General features: G+C 43.5%; 1 protein-coding gene across 3 annotated transcripts in view; it reads left to right on the top strand.

Annotated features, from left to right (window-relative positions):
- kdm1a (lysine (K)-specific demethylase 1a) overlaps nucleotides 1-20,896 on the top strand; it is a 63,403-nt gene extending 42,507 nt beyond the window's left edge. For all 3 annotated transcript variants that reach the window (XM_070898819.1, XM_070898818.1, XM_070898817.1), the window contains 5 exons: nucleotides 3,937-4,124; nucleotides 4,432-4,546; nucleotides 8,056-8,183; nucleotides 14,722-14,868; nucleotides 20,271-20,896. In XM_070898819.1, coding sequence (XP_070754920.1) covers nucleotides 3,937-4,124; nucleotides 4,432-4,546; nucleotides 8,056-8,183; nucleotides 14,722-14,868; nucleotides 20,271-20,456 — 764 coding nt within the window. In that variant the 3' untranslated portion in view covers nucleotides 20,457-20,896. The remainder of the gene's footprint in view (nucleotides 1-3,936; nucleotides 4,125-4,431; nucleotides 4,547-8,055; nucleotides 8,184-14,721; nucleotides 14,869-20,270) is intronic.
- The last annotated feature ends 3,154 nt before the right edge of the window (nucleotides 20,897-24,050 follow it).

The raw sequence follows: 24,050 nt of genomic DNA, 5'->3' as shown, positions 1-24,050 counted from the left end.
GCTGCACAATATGAGACCTGAAATATTTAGATTCTGATTCGATGGTGTGAGATGAAGTAAGGTGGGAGGAGGCTCATGTGGAGCATAAACGCCGGCATTGCCCTGTTGGGCTGAATGACCTGTTTCTGTGCTGTAAATACTATGTAATCCCACGGAGTACTTGGTGTATGTCACTGAATGAAGTGCCAAATGAGCCCGTACATATGTTGATGCTCTCTCCACTGGCGATCAAATACTACATAGAAACATAGAAAATAGGTGCAGGAGTAGACCATTCGCCCCTTCGAGCCTACACCGCCATTCAACAAGATCGTGGCTGATCACCCACCCCAGCAGCCCGCCCCCTCCACACCCCCCGCAGCCGCAAGGACCATATCCAACTCCCTCCCGAACACATCCATGCTCCTTTTTAACTGCTCCTGATAATTTGGGAAGACTCGCGATACTTCTTCCTGTGCCCAACGCACAGTGTTCCTTCCACAGATAAGCTCATGCTTCCTATAAACCCGGGTGTAACCATGTAAATGAAGTAGTCTTGGATAATGTGCTGCAGGGTGAACAATGAACCCTTTCACCAATGAGTGTACACTAGAGTAGTAGGGATTACCGCTGTAATCCCTCATCTGTCTGACAAGGCCATATATTTCAGGCTACAAACTAAGAATCAGGCTTATTAAGAAACTAAATGAAACAAGAGCAAGACCAAACACAGTTGGTTTGACTAGATTACATAATCTGTTGCAATACAATAAAAGTTCGGAATCTTTAGCAGATTTCTGCAGTACTTTAACGAACTTGCATCCTAGATGAAATGCTTTTACATTAGAAAGATCAATCACAAGTTCCTTCCACTAATACAGCAGCCCATTGAAATGAAGAAGCAGGGTCTCCAGATCCAGTTTTATTCCCCCCTCGTTCTACTTTGAAATATAAGCTTGGCCAAAGGAGAATTAAGAGTATCTTGTCAAAATCAAAGGTGTCAATCACCAGTGTGTGCCAAAAGGGTGCACAATCTTCCTGCCAGGTCTTTCTGATACATCATTTATACCTATGAAACATTCTACTACCTGGGTGTTCATTATGGCTGACACCTGTTAAGATCACTGAGACCGATAACTACCTTTTTGCATTGCATGAGGCAGTGGCTACTTTCAGCAAGCAGCAGTAACCAGTATTGAAGTACCAAGCTGACCAGCTAGCAGAATTTCCTAAGTAAATCATGAAAATGCATTGTCTTTTGTCATTTGAAGTAAGGCAGATCTCTACTTCATTGTGGCTCTATCGGCCCTTTCAGCTGTCTGCCAGTATAGGTCCCAACAAAAAGAAAGTATTCTCAACTTGTGCACCCATACTTTTGTCTGGTACTGGAAACACTTCTCCAAACAGCTGTGCTCGACAACAGTAATCCCCCCACAATTTCAGCACCTTTGTGCCAAAGAGCCTGCAGACTGGGAGAAATTTAGAACTCAGCAGAGGAGGACAAAGGGTTTGATTAGGGCAGGGAAAATGGAGTACGAGAAGAAGCTTGCAGGGAACATTAAGGCGGATTGCAAAAGTTTCTATAGGTATGTAAAGAGAAAAAGGTTAGTAAAGACAAACGTAGGTCCCCTGCAGTCAGAATCAGGGGAAGTCATAACGGGGAACAAAGAAATGGCAGACCAATTGAACAAGTACTTTGGTTCAGTATTCACTAAGGAGGACACAAACAACCTTCCGGATATAAAAGTGGTCAGAGGGTCTATTAAGGAGGAGGAACTGAGGGAAATCTTTATTAGTCGGGAAATTGTGTTGGGGAAATTGATGGGATTGAAGGCCGATAAATCTCCAGGGCCTGATGGACTGCATCCCAGAGTACTTAAGGAGGTGGCCTTGGAAATAGCGGATGCATTGACAGTCATTTTCCAACATTCCATTGACTCTGGATCAGTTCCTATGGAGTGGAGGGTAGCCAATGTAACCCCACTTTTTAAAAAAGGAGGGAGAGAGAAAGCAGGGAATTATAGACCGGTCAGCCTGACCTCAGTAGTGGGTAAAATGATGGAATCAATTATTAAGGATGTCATAGCAGCGCATTTGGAAAATGGTGACATGATAGGTCCAAGTCAGCATGGATTTGTGAAAGGGAGATCATGCTTGACAAATCTTCTGGAATTTTTTGAGGATGTTTCCAATAAAGTGGACAAAGGAGTACCAGTTGATGTGGTATATTTGGACTTTCAGAAGGCTTTTGACAAGGTCCCACACAGGAGATTAATGTGCAAAGTTAAAGCACATGGGATTGGGGGTAGTGTGCTGACGTGGATTGAGAACTGGTTGTCAGACAGGAAGCAAAGAGTAGGAGTAAATGGGTACTTTTCGGAATGGCAGGCCGTGACTAGTGGGGTACCGCAGGGTTCTGTGCTGGGGCCCCAGCTGTTTACATTGTACATTAATGATTTAGACGAGGGGATTAAATGTAGTATCTCCAAATTTGCGGATGACACTAAGTTGGGTGGCAGTGTGAGCTGCGAGGAGGATGCTATGAGGCTACAGAGTGACTTGGATAGGTTAGGTGAGTGGGCAAATGCGTGGCAGATGAAGTATAATGTGGATAAATGTGAGGTTATCCACTTTGGTGGTAAAAACAGAGAGACAGACTATTATCTGAATGGTGACAGATTAGGAAAAGGGAAGGTGCAACCGAGACCTGGGTGTCATGGTACATCAGTCATTGAAGGTTGGCATGCAGGTACAGCAGGCAGTTAAGAAAGCAAATTGCATGTTGGCCTTCATAGCGAGGGGATTTGAGTATAGGGGCAGGGAGGTGTTGCTACAGTTGTACAGGGCCTTGGTGAGGCCACACCTGGAGTATTGTGTACAGTTTTGGTCTCCTAACTTGAGGAAGGACATTCTTGCTATTGAGGGAGTGCAGCGAAGATTCACCAGACTGATTCCCGGGATGGTGGGACTGACCTATCAAGAAAGACTGGATCAACTGGGCTTGTATTCACTGGAGTTCAGAAGAGTGAGAGGGGACCTCATAGAAACGTTTAAAATTCTGACGGGTTTGGACAGGTTGGATGCAGGAAGAATGTTCCCAATGTTGGGGAAGTCCAGAACCAGGGGTCACAGTCTAAGGATAAGAGGTAAGCCATTTAGGACCGAGATAAGGAGAAACTTCTTCACCCAGAGGGTGGTGAACCTGTGGAATTCTCTACCACAGGAAGTAGTTGGGGCCAATTCACTAAATATATTCAAAAGGGAGTTAGATGAAGTCCTTACTACTCGGGGGATCAAGGGGTATGGCGTGAAAGCAGGAAGTGGGTACTGAAGTTTCATGTTCAGCCATGAACTCATTGAATGGCGGTGCAGGCTAGAAGGGCTGAATGGCCTACTCCTGCACCTATTTTCTATGTTTCTATGTTTCTATGTTGTTAGTTGGTTCAGAAAGTGAATCTGAGTTGCATCAGGAAGAGAAGTCACTGAGACTGAGATTGAAATTCCAGTCTCCGAATCGAAAGCTATAATCCCGTAACATTGTTAACTTCTTAGTCCCTTGTTTCTTGTTAAACATGTCATTTAAAAAAAATGCTATTATTTTACTTGTACGTGTGTGATTTACTTTCCTATAACTCAGCTCTTGGGCTAGGGTTCCAAAATAAAAGCAGATTATTCATTAAAAGCCAATGGAAATTGTGCTGTGGACTGTAGTAAAATACACCGATGTGACAGGAACAGCTAACGTTACGCCTTGTGTGCCTAGAGCATGGGGTGTGATGTTTTATAGTTTACTATGCCAAAAGAAAATTCTAATATTGCTTTTAGAAGATTTATTCCACTTCTGACCATGTTCATGAATAACCTGAATGGAGTTATTTTCTTTTAATCTTTTTGGTTATATTACTCCCTGTGTTCTTTGCAGCTATTTAGTGCTACGTTTGCATAAATATTTTGCAGGATGTGAAGTCATTGCTCAGAATACTCGTTCGAACAGCCAGACATTCATTTACAAGTGTGATGCAGTTTTATGTACGCTCCCTCTGGGTGTGTTGAAACAGCAGCCGCCAGCTGTTCAGTTTGTACCACCCCTTCCCGAGTGGAAAACTTCTGCCATTCAGCGTATGGGCTTTGGAAATCTCAACAAGGTAAGGCAGCACGACGTTTGGTCCTCTGGAATTGCAATACTGGTCATGGTCCTTGCAAAAATATGAATCTCAATGGAAGATACAAGTAGGAAAGATTTAGTAGTGTCTGTATATTGAGCGAGTGTTACTGCGAGGTTATCTGTTTTGTGATTAATTTTGGCTCACTGGCGATATCCATGTACAATTGCAGTGAAGCCAACCTTGGAGTGTAGTAGCTGGGGTAACTGCTGATGTATCATTATTGATTGCAACATGGCAAGACTAATTATTTTAGCATCCCTTAATACTTTCTCTGCGTTCCCTTCAGGTTGTATTATGTTTTGATCGTGTATTCTGGGACCCAAGCGTGAATCTCTTTGGTCATGTTGGAAGCACGACTGCCAGTCGGGGAGAGTTGTTCCTTTTTTGGAATCTCTATAAAGGTATTTGTATTCCAGAAATGGCTTAGTATCTACGAGAGAAATCACACTTTCTTTGACCAGGAAGAAAGAATAATGAGATGTGATCTAACTTTAAATTGCAGTGCTAATGTACTTTTTGATTATGAATGAAGATAGATTCCTTAACCGGCAAGAACAGTTTAAATTCAACTCCGCCTAACCATAAAACTAATTTGGATGAATAATTTTAATCTTTATAGTCTCATTACCATTTATATAACTATTCCAGTCATAAACTGCGATCAGTATACCTTGGGCACTTACTGGAACTGTCAAAAATGTAATTTGAGTGATAAATGTTGTTATGCACATGTTTTTGAGTTAACCTAACGTCTCTATAAAACTTCGCTGTCTAAATTAAGCACGGCAAAATCTGACATTTACGGCTCCTTTTCAGCCCGTTTTCATGACCAACAGGCCTGCAGCTTATTTAAAGAAATTACTGGAATGTTCATCCCGATGCATTTTAAGCATCGTTAGGAATGTATACTTTTAAAAGAGCATCCATTGCATGCAGCCTCGTGTCAAATGCATGTTGCTTGGTGTCGTGATCCAAAATGGTGCTTCTGCCAATGTTGGGCATTAGCTGAGCCAACTAAACCGTTCTCAACTACTGCAAGAATTTAAAAATAAAATTGTTCAGAGGGGACAAAAATGTAACCTGAGTGATAAATGTTATGTACACGTTTTTGAGTTAACCTAACGTCTATAAAACTTCAGAGAGGACATAGACAGGCTAAGTGATGGGCAAAAATTTGACAGATGGAGTATAATGTTGGAAAGTGTGAGGTCATGCACTTTGGCAGAAAAAATATCAAAGAGCAAGTTATTATTTAAATGGAGAAAGATTGCAAAGTGCTGCAGTACAGCGGGACTTGGGGGTCCTTGTGCATGAAACACAAAAGGATAGTATGCAGGTACAGCAAGTGATCAGGAAGGCCAATGGAATCTTGGCCTTTATTGCAAAGGGGATGAAGGATAAAAGCAGGGAAGTCTTTACCCTCTGAGTAAAGAAATTCCTCCTCATCTCTGTCCTAAATGGCTGACCCCTAATCCTGAGACTAACCTCCCCTCCCTTCTGTTTGAATTAAATCAACCTCACAGTTAAAGGAAGATTACATTTGAATTGGTAATATTTGTATTGCTCTCGGCTTCATTCCTGCATCTAGGGTTTGCTCTAGTACACATGTCAAGCCAGAGCTTGAGGTTGCAGATTTTTGGCTGATTTCCATTGACTACAGGGATGCCCCCTGCATCAAGTTGGATGATTGAAGTGCCACTGTATGGAATGTAGCTCCTTTAAGTCACCTAGGCAAGTCCCAGAATCTTATTTTTTGATAAACATCTTTTATTCTTAAATGCTCTCCGAAGGGAACATTTCACATGCATTCAGCTTTACCTACTGCAGAACATCATCCAACATTTGCTCATTTCATTTGTGGTTTCATTTTCATTAGGAAAATCTGCAAAATGATCTGAATCTCAACAAATCTGCCAAATGTCTGGTTAAGCTCTGTAGAAGCTGTTCTTTGTTTTTTCTGAGACATAAAACAAAAAATGTTTCTGTATGGTCTGATGAGATGTGTTAAACGTAGAAAGGAGTGATCTTTTGGTGAATAACATGTACCTATGGTGGTTCTTGCGTTTAATATGTTAACATAGAAACATAGAAAATAGGTGCAGGAGTAGGCCATTCGAGCCTGCACCACCATTCAGTAAGAGCATGGCTGATCATGCAACTTCAGTACCCCATTCCTGCTTTCTCTCCATACCCCTTGATCCTTTTAGCCGTAAGGGCCACATCTAACTCCCTTTTGAATATATCTAACGAACTGGCCTCAACAATTTTCTGTGGTAGAGAATTCCACATGCTCACAACTCTCTGAATGAAGAAGTTTCTCCTCATCTCACTCCTAAATAGCTTACCCCTTATCCTTAGACTGTGACTCCTGGTTCTGGACTTCACCAACATTAGGAACATACTTCCTGCATCTAACCTGTCCAGTCCTGTCAGAACTTTATATGTTTCTATGAGATCCCCTCTCATTCTTCTAAATTCCATTGAATATAAGCCTAGTCGATCCAGTCTTTCTTCATATGTCAGTCCTGTCACCCCTTCACCAGTACAGTATGCGCAGTAAATTTTAGCAAATTTTAGTCATTTCTTCTTGGACACCAGAAACTAATTCCTTTGGTAATTAATTTTGAAATAATTGTAGGTATTAATAATGTGCTTGATTCTTTAGTCCTTTTCTTGACTGTAATGATCCTTAATTTTTGAGTAGTCTGATGCAGTAATTTTAATTCTATAACAATCCCAGTTTATACTGGTCAATTATAAAACAACTTTTTTTTCTTTGATCACAAGTAGCTTATTATGAAGTTATGATCCGTCATAATTCCTGATGTTTTGGTGGGGCCGGGAACAATTAAATATTTTAAACTCCAGGTTAAACATGGCCCCACAGAGAATCCATGCTCAAATTTGCTTACAAAGTTTGTGCTCTGTAGATCAAGATAAGACATGCCTGCACTTTGTAGTTACACATTCTTCTTCCTCCAAACCCTCCCCACTAATTACTCCGTGATTTGTTTGCCATAGTACCTAATTTTGCTTGATCTGAGCTTTAATTTACGCTGTGGCAATTCTCTAGCAGCGGCAACCTTGAGTTTCTACTTTGATGCTGTGCAGTGATGATAATTCCAGTCCTGAGTTTCAGTGCAATGCTGTTTCAATGATCGTGTTTCAAGAACTCTAAATATCTAACCAGTATAGAGGCTGCATCTTGTGAATGTGTTGGTGATCCATGTTTGCATACTGCGCTGTGGCACACAGCTTCACTTAAAATTTGCAAGTTTTCTTTTTCATTAACAGCTGCAAGGTGGTTCTCCTATGCTTTTTGGAAATAGGAGGTGGGTGGGGTGGCTTGACCCATCCACCTCCACGGAGGTGTGTGGGGGGCCTGACCCATCCACCTCCATGGCACGAACCTGGTATTGCAGTACTTCCAGGAACGGTGCAGTGGCCCTAGGCCTTTTGGCTAAGAGCATTGGCGCAGAGTGATCCTTGATGTGTGCAAGGTGACCTCTGGCGTTTGTGATTTGACAAAGAATTGGAAAGATTGGCTACGAATAATTAATTTTAAAAAAACAAGAGCTTTGTTCCCCAATGTGACACGTTATCGATGCTTATTTATATTCTGAACGAATCCTGTTTGGAATAAAATGTAAATTTTTTTAATGTTGTCCATTTTTGGACACATTTAGATCTGTCGATGGCCAGCTTATGCATTCTGGCTCTAATAAGCCCTCATTGATTCCCTTTTCCTGGAAATGTATATTCGTAAGACTAAAGTTTTTAAATATTTGGACATCTTTTTAATCCATGAATATTGCGGTTGCTCTGTAGTTGCACAAATATGGAGCCTGCTATGAGTAATCTTGGGCATGTGGTTACAATTCCTTTCATCAGTTATTTTGTCCGTTACCAGCCCCAATCCTATTGGCCCTCGTGGCTGGAGAGGCTGCCGGAATCATGGAGAACATTAGTGATGATGTCATTGTCGGTCGCTGTCTCGCCATCCTAAAAGGAATATTTGGCAGCAGTGCAGTACCACAGGTATGAGGTTGCTTAGATTGCTTGCTGTGTTTTTTTGTAGTGTGTGTCTATCTGTCTCTGGGGGAGGGAGAGAAAATGGAAAGGAGAGAGAGATGGTTAGAGAAACTTTTTTAAAAAAACATGGTTTTAACAGTATTTAGGGATTAATATTTATACTACAGTATAGATCGTTTCGTTTATGAATTCTGGTGGTAGTTTGAGAAGATGCATCAAAGCTGATTTTTGTGGAAGGATTAAGTAAAATTGGTTGGGGTGATAATTCCAGTGTTAAAAGCCCTTTGTCTATAGCCTGTTTCCTGAGAGATGACAGCGTTTAGATACTCATCACCCCCAACAAGGACCGTTGCATATTCTAATACAGAATCACCACAAAGTCCCATATTGCTGCACTAACACCACAAAGTGGAATACCAAAGGAAGCCATCATGAGCATGTTACTTCTGGTTTAAGCTCTTCATTCGTGTCAACCATTTAGACCAGCATCAAGGTTCTTTGCTGACAATAAGTACATCACTGCCAAGACCAGAAGGACGGACAAAGGCATGGATAATTTATGATGCACGAATAAAGTGTCCAAGCTTTAATCAAACTACACAAAGTTATAGGGCAAGACAAAATAAAGCAAAATGCTCTGAGCAAACACATGCCATCTTGGTACCATTCCACTGAGGAGGAATCGACTCTGGCTGGAGGAACAGCTTGGAAAATATTCCTGAAGTTTGAGCAGCTACCCCTGGGCCCCACATCACTGGTGAGTCGCTGACTAAATACACTTATAAATAATTCTACGTACAGTAGTCCACTGTTGCATCTGCTTTTGTAAATCTTTCAAAATGGCATCTATATCCATTTCCACAGTTTGTATATTTCTTTTCTGTCAACAGGTCAGTTGCTGTCTTCCAATTCTACTCCATCCACACTGGAAGTCATTACCATTTCGGACAGGATTGAAAACATACCAAGCGGCTAGGAATTCCCTAGTGAGGAAAAGTTGTCTTTCCCCATGGAAAAATACTGTCCAGGAAGGAGAGTTCAAAGTCTGCCGGAAAGTGGCATGACGATCCATCGCCTATTGTTGGATACTCCAGTGTCTGTGCAGGGGAACCTCAGAACGTGCAGTGATTCAGTCTTCACCAATATAGGAATTGTTAGACAAAGAAAGACTGAGATCCATCTACTTCACTATCTCCCATCCTGCTGGTGGCGTGATAAAACGATAATGGTGTTGTTGACTAGTCACAGCAATCGATTTCTATCACTGAGTCTACAACAGACTCATCATAGGCAGTCCCTCGAAATCGAGGAATTCTAAAAGTGAGTTCTCAGGTGACTGAACAGTCCAATATGGGAATTACAGTCTCTGTCACAGGTGGGACAGACAGTGGTTGAAGGGAAGGGTGTGTGGGACTGCTTTGTCGCACGCTTCTTCCGCTGCTTGCGCTTGATTTCTGCATGCTCTCAGCGTTGAGATTCAGGGTGCTCAGCGCTTTCCTGGATGCACTTCCTCCACTTAGGGTGGTCTTTGGCCAGGGACTCGCAGGTGTCAGTGGGGGTGTTGCATTTTATCAGGGAGGCTTTGAGGGTGTCCTTGTAACGTTTCCTCTGCCCAACTGGGGGCTCACTTGCCATGTAGGAGTTCCGAGTAGAGCACTCGCTTTGGGAGTCTCGTCAGGCCAGCGAACAACGTGGCCCGCCCAACGGAGCTGGTCGAATGTGGTCAGTGCTTCGATGCTGGGGTCAACAGACTCATAGAAGGTGAGCAAAGCTTTGGGAACCATAGGTCCAAAGTCACCTGTCCCTCCCGAGATTGCCACTCAACAAACACAGGGAAACAGGATATGGGCTCCAGTCCTCTTGCATCCCAGAGCCTTGGTGATGAAGGCTATGCCAATGTGCTATCCAGCAATAGGCTGATACTGTGATACCATGACAATTTCCCAGACATGACTGGGATAAAGTGACTAGTCCGATCTGCTTACCGCTATGATGGGAAACCAGAAGCTCTTTTCCAAATATCTCTGGGGATTTACTATTCAGAGCCCCTTTGAAACAACTGACAACTTTTCTGCAGAGTGTACAGGGCCAAAATCTGTCTCTGGATTGGCTCCTTGCTCTTCTGGTCCCACTCTGGGTAGTACCCATTGGAGCAGCCCTCAATAGATGGGTCCTCCCAAGCCCTGGTAGCCAGACATTTTTAAATCTGAAAAGAAGTGTCTCTCATGCCCTCAAGAATGTGCATCCTTTACATTAACGCAGGGTTATTACTCTGATTAGCATTGCTTTACTTGCACAAACATGATAGCACTGAAGTACATTTCAGTGTTTGTACATTTGCTGCATTGTGATGTCAAACTGCCCTAGATTGTGGGATAAAACTAATGATGTGTGTTTGCTGCACTGACCATATTTTTGTCATTGTTTCCAAGTCCCAGGAAGAGACATTTATTTCTCTATGTCTGCAATGTTGTCTTTTTCTACTCCACACAAGTGCTTGAAGCAATATTCCTGTATCGATTGGACCCTTCACCTTGGTGCTACTTGCCCTACTGGACGGAACTGCAATCATTGCTAGAATGTTGAGTCTGATCCAGCGCTCTGTTTTATTCCCTCCGGCCCAGCAACATTATATTATTTAGGTGCCCTGTCTGATTCTAGTTGCAAAAAGTACAAGTATATTCACACTAATATTGTCGCTGTATGTGTTGTACTTGTGCATCTTTCAAAATGTCATCATCATCATAGGCAGTCCCTCGAATCGAGGATGACTTGCTTCCATGTCAAAAAGTTCACAGGTGTTTCAATGAAGGACCTAAAATTCCAGGTCCCGAACTAAATCTTGAAGGGTGGAAGATGCCTGTTTGTGGATGTTTTAACATGCGGTGACTGTTGCACACCAGCCACCACACAGGCTTGACAGAGCTAGGTCTTGGTCCAGTAGCAAGGGTTAACCAAGGCGCACATAGATAAGAACATAAGAAATAGGAGCAGGAGTAGGCCATAAGGCCCCTCGAGTCTGCTCCGCCATTCAATAAGATCATGGCTGATCTGACCATAGACTCAGCTCCACTTCCCTGCCCGCTCCCTATAACCCTTTATCCCCTTATCGTTTAAGAAACTCTCTCTTTCTGTCTTAAATTTATTTAATGCCCCAGCTTCCACAGCTCTCTGAGGCAGCGAATTCCACAAATTTACAATCCTCAGAGAAGAAATTTTTCCTCATCTCAGTTCTAAATGTTGATTGTAGTGTGGGCTGGCCTGTGCTGCCCCAAACTCACGCCTCTCCTGGGCCCCGATCACGTCTCTCTACAATCACTCGCCGCTCCTTCGCCCCGACCTCGCCGCTCTTGCTGTACCTGCCCACGCTCCAATCACTGACCTGGATCTTGGTGATGTCCCTTTTTGCTGCCGTTGCTCTCCTGCTCCAGCACGTGCTGCTCCCTGGAGTGGTGTGCCGTCACGCTGCTGCTTCCGTTCCCTGGCCGGTTCCGATGGTGCTCGTAGGCCGGGGGCCGCACAGACTGCTGGGCTAGGCCATCACACTGCTCCTTCTGCTCCCCGGCCTGCTCCGATGGTGCTCGCTGGCCGGGGGCCGCTCCCATTAATGTAATGGAGGGGGGCAATGCACAGCATACATTTGAAACTTGTGTGCCGTGCTCTGTACTGATGCACGTCTGCTCCCTATGGCATCGGTACAGCAGGTTTTGCTGTTTCCATTGCTGTGGTTCTGCATGATAAAACAAATTGATTGTCATTGCTCTGACCAACATTAAGTTCAAACTTTGACTGAGAAATTCAGCCTCGTGAGATGGTAATCACTACCTCGTTAAACTTTAAGTTGTTCCATGCCCTAGTAATTAGCTTAATTGTTAATCCTTGTATGATTGAACTGCCCTTTGAAACCCCTGAGAAGAATGTGACTCGTCATTATCGATGTCTGTCAGCATTTTTCAACCCCATCATCATAGGCGGTCCCTCGAACGAGGATGACTTGCTTCCACATGAGTTCACAGATGTTTCAATGAAGGACCCGATATTCCAATCCTGAACTCCAATTGAGGGGGTGGAAGATGCCTGTGCGTGGATTTTTTTTTAATGTGTGGTAACTGTTGCACATCAGCCACCACACGGGCTTGACCGAGCTAGGCCTTTATCCAGTGGCAAGGGTTAACCAGGATGACTGGAGACCTGCTCTGCTGCACGGACCCAGTGCGCGCACATATCGCAATGTGGGCTGGTCCGTGCTGCCCCTCATTCATTCATTCCAGTCATTCATTGTCTATCCAGTGAAATGTGGGTGCTCCAATTACTGTCATCCTTATTGGGCATTAGCATGCATGCCCAGGTTCTGAAACGATATCTAGTACTCCTGTCTTTTAAAGAGTTTTAAATCAACCAATATAAAGCATTTTTCCATTTGGGGTGTCATTGTGTAGTATTTGGCGTATTGGCTCATGCCCTTCTCAGAAGTTACTGCATGTAACAAGGGCTGTACCTTTTTCGAGGAGTGTATTTATTTTCTGCAGCGTTCCAGAAAGTCCATAAAGTCAGGATGACCAATTATTTCATAAAAGTGTTGTATGTGGACTGTAGAGCATTGATTAGGTCCCCTCAACTTCATTAAGGTTCAGAGACATACTGCAAAATGTACAGCCATACATGTAGCATGGACTTGGATTGCAGGCTCACTTCACAGTGCAAAATAATGTGTGTCACATCCACAAATACAATTCTGTTATATATATATATATATATGTACACACATATGTCTAATAGTGTATTAAAAGTGTTGCATATAGTGCACACTTCCTGCAAGTGTCGTATTCACTCCCTTTTCCTGTTGTGAATTTCTGACACACTTCATGTTTTCTAAATACTGAACTCCGTCTCAGTACTGCACTGCGAGTGTCAGCCTAGATTTTGTGCTCGGGTCTCTGGAGTGAGGCTCGAATCCACAACTGTTTGATTCGGAGGCGAGAGTACTAACTGAACCACGGCTGACTCTGCAACCATAGCATATAAGAACTTATGAAATAGGAGCAGGAGTTGGCCCTTCGAGTCTGCTCCGTCATTCAACAAGATCATGACTGATCATCTACTTCAACTCCACCTTCCCACACTATCCCCATATCCTTTATTTCCCTTTGTTCCCAAAAATTTATCGACCTCTGTCTTGAATATACGCAACGACTAAACATCCACGGCTCGTGGGGGGGGGGCGGAGGAGGAGGAGAGAATTCCAAAGATTCACCACCCTCTGAGCGGGACAATGTTCCTCTGAGACCACCCTCAATACCAGTGTTATCCCATCCATGGACCTTCTACATCCACTGCGTACAGATATCTTCCCCAGTGCTCCCCGCTTACAGCACCTCCGCCCCCAAAGGTGCTGTCAAACACTGGAACTACTCTTCCCCGACAGATCCCAGGAATTGTTGTCTAGTCAATCAACCCCACATTCCACCCCAGTGTTAGTGCAACTCCGGTTCTATCTCCGCAGTACTGCCATCTCTAGAATAGTGCAAGCAGAGCATTTTGTTCCCACGCTAATATTTTCCGACGTGCAGCTGTGTGTTGAAGCAATAAATGAAACCTCTTGACATTGTAATGATGTGTATGAAAGGTTCTTCAACAGGACTTTGAAATCGTGTGTGTAAAACATGTCATAAATTATAAATACTATTTAAAAATCTTTTGCTACCTAATGCAAGATAATGACAGCATGCCACCATTATCAGTAACGTTCATTAGTGTTACTATTTAAAGCTTTCAATGAAACCAATGTATGAGACACCCTGCTGATTTTGATTCTTGTACTTTCTACATGACAAAAAACGCAGAATTTTCAGTGATATTTACCCTCTACCAAATACCACAAATGGAATTTATCCATGGTTGTTTTCCCTAGCATGCGTTGTCATTATCCTTGGATACCTGTAACCAGATCAACCTAGTGTCTTGGTTTATTAATGTGTAACCCTTGAACTGCCCTGTGCATTAGCAACCTCAATATCGGAGATGTACAGTTTGCAGTGCCACACTTTGTTTAACTATAAAGCGGATTACATTTGCGAACAAGCATGGGGGAAGGATTTTCTCCACCTCCTGCCTTCCTCGAAGGTGGGGGCTGTTAGCAATACTCGAAGGCAAGGCTGAGCCTTCAACATATGAAGCTGCTATTCTGTTGACTCTGATCTGACATAAAGGAAAAAAAATTATATTCAAAACATACAGGAAAATGAAGTCCCAAAGGAATAAAGCTTTTTTTTCCCGGTATATATTTATTATATTTGCAACCAGTACTTCACCTATAGAACTTCTCTCTCTCATCCCCCACCCCTTTCATTGTGTGCATGGTTGGCCAGGGTTTGCAAAGACTTACATTTCTGAAGAATGGTTCAGTTACTTGAGGAATGGTCAGAAGGCAAATAGTCACTGAATAATGCTTAGTTCTGAGATGGAAGGGTGGTTTGTTACTTTCTCAATTGAATACTTTTCTTTTCCCAACTCCCCCCCCCCACCTTTATTTTTACCTTTTCAGCCGAAGGAGACTGTCGTTACTCGCTGGCGTGCCGACCCATGGGCAAGGGGCTCCTACTCCTACGTGGCTGCTGGCTCTTCTGGGAATGACTATGACCTCATGGCACAACCAGTGACCCCAGGCCCCAGTATCCCTGGGGCTCCTCAGGTAAAAATCTCGTCAGCCTTTAGCAGTTTTACAATTAGCTTAAGAAGAGACATGCATTTTGATTACTGCAGATGCTCAATTCTTGTTCCTTTTTATTGCTGAGTTATTGATTTGCAAAATCACACATCCGTCGCAGCCACAAACTTGCCTCCATCACTTTCCCAATATTGTCGGTAGAATTTCAGTGAAGCGTAATGAGGGGGGTGACATTTTATTTTTTTCCCCAGTTGAACTGAAAGCACCCAGTGATACAATTATAAATGTTGTCCGTCCACAATTGATTCCTAACTGGAGAAGTACCAGGTCTGTCACTGGTGATGGTGGAGCACAATATTGACTGTGAATTCGGACTATTGCATAGGAGCGTATACTCGACATTAAAGTACAGTTTTTGTTGCAGCATAAGTCTGTTAGCAACACGGGACATGTCACACAATGTTACCGCTATCCTGACCATAATATGACACGACAAGTAGGATTTAGTGGCCAAGCTCAGAAATTGGCTTCTTTAGGAACTTGTCTATGAAAAGCAGAACCTGCTTTTAGGCAGTAAATGCAATTCATCACCACAAATGGAAATGTGTCAGGAAATGCTGTTTATTTCTGTTGAGCAGACAGCTTCTACTAAGTGTGTGATTTTAATTAATTGCAATAGTGCTGTTCAATTTATGATTGGATCCAACTTGTGTTCAGCGCTTGCATCGTGCACTGTGGAAAAACACAGGCAGCTTGCCTCATCGAAGGGTGAGCGCAGTTTCTGTCGGGAGCAGTGTGTGACCTACTTGTGTCACTTTGACAAGTGGGAGGATAATGTGGAACCGAGTGGTTATGAAAGGAATGAAGTATGTTGGAAAGAAAACAACGAAGAGATGGAAATACATTTTGTCATGAATTTGCAGCTGAATTGATATAAATATTCTGTACATGCTCTCCAGGTGCCCAGGCTTGTGGACAGCACTAACCTTGAACTCTGCAGTCATTTCGTCAGGAATATTCAGGCAATAAGTTGTGTGTGCTTAATTTAAATTATAGAATCATACAGCACAGAAGGAGGCCATTTGGCCCATCGTGCTCATGCCGCCTCTTTGAAAGAGCTATCCAGTAGTCCCGCTCCCCCTGCTCTTTCCCCATAGTCCTTCAAATTTTTCGTTTTCAAGTATTTATCGAATTTCCTTTTGAATGTTGGTATTAAATCTGCTTCCCATCGGCCTTTCAGGCAGTCTTCTGCGTTAAAAAAAATTCTCATCTCCCCTCTGGTTTTTGCCAATTACCTTAAATCTGTGTCATAGAAACATAGAAAATAGGTGCAGGAGTAGGCCATTCGGCCCTTCTAGCCTGCACCGCCATTCAATGAGTTCATGGCTGAACATTCAACTTCAGTACCCCATTCCTGCTTTCTCGCCATACCCCTTGATCCCCCTAGCAGTAAGGACCTCATCTAACTCCTTTTTGAATATATTTAGTGAATTGGCCTCAACAACTTTCTGTGGTAGAGAATTCCACAGGTTCACCACTCTCTGGGTGAAGAAGTTCCTCCGCATCTCGGTCCTAAATGGCTTACCCCTTATCCTTAGATTACTGACCCTTCTGCCAGTGGAAACACTTTCTGCCTATGTACTCTTATCAAAACGCCTCCCAATTCTGAATGCCTCTATTAAATCTCCCTTTAACCTTCTCTGTTCTAAAGAGAACAGCCCCAGATTCTCAAATAACTGAAGTCCCTAGTCTGTGGTACCATTCTAGTTAAATCTCTGCACATTCTCTAATGCCATGACATCTTTCCTAAAGTGTGGTGACCACAATTGGACACAGTACTCCAGCTGAGGCCTAACTAGTGATTTATAAAGGTTAGCATCACTTCCTTACTTTTGAACTGTATACATCTATTTATAAAGCCACGGGTCCCATATGCTTTTTTTTTTTAAACAGCCTTGTCAACTTGTGCTGTCACCATCAAAGAATTATGTACGTAAACCCCCCCCCCCCCCCCCATCCCCCAGATCTGTTAAAATTCTGTTAACCCCCTTTAAAATTATACCATTTGGTTTAGATCGCCTCTCCTCATTCTTCCTTCCAAAATGCATCACTTCACACTTCTGCATTAAATTTCATCTGCCATGTGTCTGCCTGTTTCACCGGTCTGTCCTTGTCTTCCTGAAGTCTGCTGCGATTGTCCTCATTGTTTACTACATTTCCGAGTTTCGTCTCCGCTGCACACTGAGGTTATGCCCTGTATATCAAAGAGCGGTGATCCTCATAGCGACCCCTGGGGGACACCACATTATACTTCCCTCCAGTCTGAAAACAAAGCCATTCACCACGACTCTCTGCTTTCTGTAGCCAATCTTGTATGCACACTGCCACTGTCCCTTTAATCCTGCGGGCTTCATGTTTGCTAACAAAATCCAAAGCAGGAGCTCCATGGATGATAAAGGAAATAGAGGTTAAAATAAAATAGAAAAGGGAGGTTTGTGATGAAGTTTGGAGTGCAGAATACCGTTGAAAATCAGGCAGAATAGAGTGAGTAGACTGAGCTGACTGGCCTGTAGTTAGCAAGTTTATCCCCCCCCCCCCCCTTCCTTTTTTGAACAGGGGTGTAACATTTGCAACTCTCCAGTCCTCTGGCACCACTCCCATATCCAAGGAGGATTGAAAGATTGGGGATAGAGCCTCCGATATTTCCACCCTTATTTCCCTCAACAACCTAGGGTGCATCCCATCCTGACCCGAAGACTTTTCTACTTTGAGCACTGCCAACCATTTAAAGTCCTTTCTCTCTCTCTTTTTAATCCTATCCAATTTCTCTAATACCTCCTCCTTTACTGTGACATTGGCAACACCCTCTGATGCGCAAAGTACTCGATTAGTACCTCAGCCATGCCCTCTGTTTCCAGAAGAAGATCTGCTTTTTGGTCCCTAATCGCCCTTCCCTTTAACTATCCAATTACTATTTATATGTTTAGAAAAAACATTAGAGTTCCCTTTTATATTGCGCATTAATCTTTTCTCTCATACTCTTTGTTCCGTCTTCTTACCTTCCTCAGTTCCTCTCTGCACTTCCTGTAATTTGTTTGATTCTCTGCTTGTTGTAAAGCTGCTGTTTATCGTAAAGCTCCTTTTTCTGTTTCATTTTAATTTAAATGTGGATCAATTTCTTGGTAAAAGTCTTTTTTTTTTATAGATGGGGAGGAATTAATTGAAATCGGCATGTAAATATTGCAAATGACAAGCCATAGTTTATTCACAAACAGAGTTTGTTGTCGGAATCCACTATCTATGGATGATTTTTGTTGACACTGTCACATCCTGATTGTACAGCTGGGTTAAGCAGCATAGAAATAAAAATGTTGTTAAATTCAGCAGGTCTTCTGTTAGGGGTGTGTCTATATCTCGTCACACGTTGTCAACATTTGCCCCAGTACCTGTCCCCATCCATGAAAGTTTGTGACATCTCCCCAGATCTTGTGGTGATAACACACAAGTTTGCGAAGCCTATATTATGATCATTCACTCTTTCGGCCTATTTTGTGTGTGGTTTTCCCCCGTGCGCGCTCACTCCCCCGCTCGCCTTTCCCTACTCCCTTTCCACTTCTCTTATATATAAATACAAGTTATTTTTCTTCCTTTCTTTATTTCCATTGTCTCCTCCATTACTTTGACTTATTTCCCTCCTCTTTCTTAGTCTCTTGTCTTTATTCCTTTCTCTTGTTTCTCTCCAACACATTTTCCCCTTTTGCCTGTAGCAGTTGCTCAGCTGTGTGAGGAGACCGCAGGAACTGGGGAGCTCACTGGCTACCGAAGAAATCCATTGGAAAAGATGGAAATTGTCAATGGAACAAGTGGCAGGCAGGACATGCTTGGAAGGACACATTGACCGATGCAAAGACTGATTAGCTATAAACTTTACCGCCTGGCAGGAAATACTGATTGAACGAACCTGCCCTAGAGGCTGGCTTAGGAGTGACGGTTATACAAGAATCCATGAGCCAGCCAACCAGCCATACCGATTCTGTCAGATACTTTTACCTGGGAAAGCCTTCTGGAATGATAGAGAATTGGACAGCATAAGATTAAATTGCATGCTCATTCCTTTCCTGAGACAGGCCCTTGGCTCAGGATAGAAGGTGCTATAGTGCAGATAGGAGCAGAAGTACAAGGAACTGGCTCCTAATCTTGCTAATGGGTTCACTGGATTTTAAATTAACTGAAGGTCAGTACCTCGTGTGGTGGAGATACTGCTCAATAACGCACTTAGCTGTAAGTAGCAGAAAATACCAGGTTTGATGCTCAGTTGGTCAAGTCAGCAGTTTCTAGTATTAGGCAGTCCCTCGTATCGAGGATGACCTTGCACCAAAAAGGGATGAGTTCACAGGTGTTTCAATGAGGAACCTGACAATCTCGGTCCCGAACTACATACTGAAGGGTGGAAGATGCCTGTGCGTGGATTCTTTCAACGTGGGGTGGCCGTTGCACACCAGCCAGCAGTTTCTACTAACTCCAACAATCACGCCAGTGCCCCAGGCTAGCAAGGGGAAATATTAAGCATTTCCTGATTGGTATTCAGTGACTACGGAGATTAGGAAGAAGATTTATGAGGCATTGACAGTATTAATTAGAGAGCCATTGGACAATGGGGAGGTGCCAGTAGATTAAAAATAGGCAAACATGCTGCCTATGTTCAAAAGGTTGGCAAATCAAACCTCAGCAACTTGATTATCTGTACAATAATGACCTAGTAAAAAGCAATCAACCTGGATTGAGAAAGAAAGATTCTGCCTGGCCAACCTCCTTGACTTCTTTGAAAAAGTAACCCCCTGAGTGGGTTGTGGTAAACCTGGCAACGTGTTGTACCGAGATCAGGAATGTGGTAACGTTTCACCTAAAGGCGATTAAGCTAAAAGTTGTGGGGGGGGAGGCGCGGATATTGACAGAAGGATAGAAAACAATGAAAGAGCAGAAGGATTTGGGTGTTCAGGTTCACAAGACATTAAAAATAGCACCACTATTGGGTACAGTTTTTGAAACAAAAACCTGACCAAATACTGGGTTTTCTGGTTAGAGTCGAGAATATATAAAAGATGAGAGATATAATGCCACTGCATGTGGAACTGCATCCTAACATGCCTCCGTGCCTTCAAAAGAAGGGCGAGATAAAGTGCAGCATAATTGAGGTTCATTTTATTTAAGATTTAGATGAGGAAAGACAGGAGGAGGCTCGAGTGGAGCATAAACACCGGCATGGACTGGATAGGCTGAATGGTCTATTTCTGTGCCGTATATCCGGTGTAATCTTAAATTCATGGCTTGTTACAAGTCTGTTAAACATAGAATGGAGAACATTAATGGCAGTTGATTAATATATTATCTGGAGAAATGATTTAATTTTCTTTCTTTTGTTACAGCCAGTCCCTCGTCTCTTTTTTGCTGGCGAGCACACAATCCGCAACTATCCAGCGACAGTTCACGGTGCTTTATTGAGTGGATTAAGGGAAGCCGGTCGAATTGCTGATCAGTTTCTGGGTGCAATGTACACTCTTCCACGACAAGCTACACCTGGCATCCCTGCCCAGCAGCCCAGCAGCATGTAATTTTTTAAAAGGGAAAGATTCATCTGACTGAAATCATCCTAATTAGATTTCATCTGGAGATTTACAAAAAGCTACTGCGGCCCTACAGTAGACTTACTGTGGACTTGATGCACTGGTTTCAAACCTTTTCTTTCTCCCCATTACTGCCAAGTGTTGGGGCCAACATGACCATGAGACTGAGCCAAATGGAGCAGCCTACTCTGGGGGCGGGGGGGTAGAGGTGGGCGGCACTTCTGACCAAATGATACGACGGCCCATTCTAATGCCTTGGGTATTCTGTAGCATTAACGCCTGTGTAAATGCATCAGACATTTTGTTTCTGAGAGCAAGAGTGTGAGTGATTGTCTAATTGACGGTGTTTTTCCCAGCCATACTAGTATGTGCTTTAGGATATTGTGTGAATTTACATAAATAAAACCTTTTTGATGTGATAGTCAAAATTTTTCATCGAATTGTCATTTGTTTGAATGTGGTTACTGTAAACACTAGGGTTATGAACGGAACAAAGGGACTTCACATTGACATTTGTTCTTATTGTATCATTTCTACAATCTTTACACTGCATGATCTAGGTTTATGAGGGGAGTTTTTTGGATCATTACTTGCTATAATGAATTTCAGTTTATACCGCGTCCCTTAATTTACTCTGGTTACTTTTCACTCAGAACTATTTAAATTGTCAAATGTTCTATGTTTGTGTCACAAATACTGTTCTTGCTTTTTTCTAAAATGCTACCAAAAAATGTGGTATAAATGACGTGAATCTGTTCCCTTCAGTCATGCTGCAGGGAAGGGGAGCCGCGCTCCAACTGGCTCGCTGGACATGAGGTTAGGTTTCAAACTCGTATTGTCGTTTGATTTAATTTTTGCTCTTTAAAGTCAAGGACTGGGGATATATATTTCCTTCCCCACTTCAACTCTACAGTGCAACCCCCATCCCGCACCCTGTTTTATACCAGCAAATAGTTGCTCACACAACTTGCAGTGAAATCCATTTCTAGTGATCTACCTGTGGATACAGCGCTCAAATAGAACTTGCCAAACCCATTTACAGGAGCTCTCTGGATTTTCCATTGGCTGTTTTGATCAAGTTAGTGGTGGAATGCTGGCTGATGAATAAATAGCGCTGATCAGAGCAGTTGGTTAATTAGCTGCTCAGCCTCCGTCTACTGATGCACTGTTCGTGATCTTGGTGCTCTTAATGTTGGCGCCAGCAAAGCCACACTTATTGCCCCATGGAGGGTGATGGGTCTCCTAAAGATTGGTTTGGTTTGAGTTAGTTACTAGGCCACTTCAGTTGGAACCAGCCACATCATGTGGACTAGAATCATGCGTAAGCCAGGCCACTTTGGGAAAAGGGACATGAGTGAACCAGTTGGGTTCTTGTAACAATCCAGCACACCTTTCTTTGTCGAAAGTACTAGATTTATTGTTTGAATACAAATGCAAAATACTGCAGATGCTGGAAGCTGAAATGTAAGCAGAAAATGCTGGGGATACTCAGCAGGTCTGAGGCTGCCTGAGCCGACCCGAGTCTTTTCGGTTCAGATTTATTGCTCTGGTGGGATTTGAACTCGGCCTCTGAGTTGCTTGTCCACTACAGCATTGACGGTACTTTAAATAGCTAAGCTTTTCAGGTGTTTAGTATGCAGGTAAGCATTCTGAAAATGAATTAAGTAGAAAGAGTACCAATATTAAGAGTGCTAAAATCATGATGAGTGCCCTGGGAGGAGAGATGGAGCAGCTGTTTAAAGCACGAGTCAGCAGTACTGCACACAGTAAGAATGACCTTTGCTGATCAATCCATTTTGAGGATCATTGATTTGCCAACTGCTCAAAACACCAAGTTCATTATGCTGTATCCTTATAGATTTTTAAGATTTGTTCCTCCAATTTCCCTGCAACCCCATTCTCCCCAGAGCTTGTGTTTAGATTCTTTAAACGTCGTCTTAAATCCCTCTCCCCAGTTTCTGACAATAAGTGTGAGAAGCTCATGGACTTCTTTGTCTCCAAGATTGAGACCATCCATTCAGCTGCCTCAGTCTCTTCCCTTCCTCCCCCTAGCCCACTGGGCCAAACTTCCTCTAAGGATCCTCCCTGCCCTAGCCTTGACCTCACATCTTTCTCCGGTTTCTCTCCGATCTCATGACCTTTCCGAGTTCATCCTGTCCGCGAGACCCACTTCTTGCTCCCTCGACCCTATTCCCACCAGACTGACCACCCAACTTCCTTTTCTGGCTCCCATGTTAGCTGAATTGTTAACGGTTCTCCTCGGGTACTGTCCCCCTCTCACTCAAATCTGCCGTCATTGCCCCTCTCAAAAAGCCAACCCTTGACCCCTCCATCCTTGCAAATGACCGACCCCATCTCCAACCTCCTTTTCTTTTCAAGTCCTTGAACGTGTTGGCTCCAAAATCCATGCCCATCTTTCCCGCAACACCATGTTTGAATCCCTCCCATCCGGTTCCCGCGCCTGCCTCAGTACCAAAACGGCTCTCATCAAAGTCACAAATGACATCCTTTGCGACAATAATGAAGGCAAAATATCCCTCCTCGTCCTTGACTTGCCCTACAGCCTTTGACACAGTTGGCCACTCTATTCTTCATCAATGCCTCTCCACCATTGTCCCGCTGGGTGGGACTGCACTCGCCTGGTTCCATTCTTATTTATCTAATTGTAGCCAGAGAATTACCTGCAACAGCCTCTCTTCCTGCTCCCGCATCGTTGCCTCTGGTGTCCCCCATCGTTGCATGTTTCCACTTGGCAACATCATCTGAAAACACAGCGTCAGTTTCCACATGTACACTGATGACGCCCAGATCGACCTCAGCACCACTTCTCTCGACCCCTCCATGGTCTCTCAAATTGTCAGACTGCTTGTCCGACATCCAATTCTGGATGAACAGAAATTTTCTCCAATTAAATATTGGGAAGACTGAAGCCATTTTTGGTCCCCGACACAAACTCCGTTCCCTAGCCACTGACTCCATCCCTCTCCCCAACTCCTGTCTGAGGCTGAACCAGACTGTTCGCAACCTTGGTGTCATATTTGACCCTGAAATTAGCTTTTGACCACGTAGCCGCAGCATAACTAAGACCACCAATTTCCATCTCCATAACATCACCCGTCTCCACCCTTGCCTCGGCTCATCGGCTACTGAAGCCCTCATCCATGCCCTTGTTAGCTCTAGACTTGACTATTCCAATGCACTCCTGGCTGACCTCCCGCATTCTACCCGACTTAAACTAGAGGTGATCCAAAACTTGGCTGCCCGTGTCCTAACTTGCACCAAGCCCCGCTCACCCATTATCCCTATGCTCGCTGACCTACATTGGCTCCCGGTTAAACAACGCCTCGATTTCAAAATTCTCACCCTTGTTTTCAAATCTCTCCTGTGATCTTGTCCCTCCCTATTTCTGTAATCTCCTCCAGCCCCACAACTCTTTCTCTTTCTCCCCCCACCCCCCCCCCGGAGATATGTCTGCGCTCCTCTTATTCTGCCCTCTTGAGCATCCCTGACTATAATCACTCAACCATTGCTGGCTGTACCTTCTGTTGCCTGGGCCCCAAGCTCTGGAACTCCTTCCCTAAA

This window comes from Pristiophorus japonicus, chromosome 14 (assembly GCF_044704955.1).
Source record: "Pristiophorus japonicus isolate sPriJap1 chromosome 14, sPriJap1.hap1, whole genome shotgun sequence".
Taxonomy (NCBI): domain Eukaryota; kingdom Metazoa; phylum Chordata; class Chondrichthyes; family Pristiophoridae; genus Pristiophorus; species Pristiophorus japonicus.
Note: the sequence above shows the minus strand (reverse complement) of the source record. Positions and strands in the feature narration are given on the sequence as shown.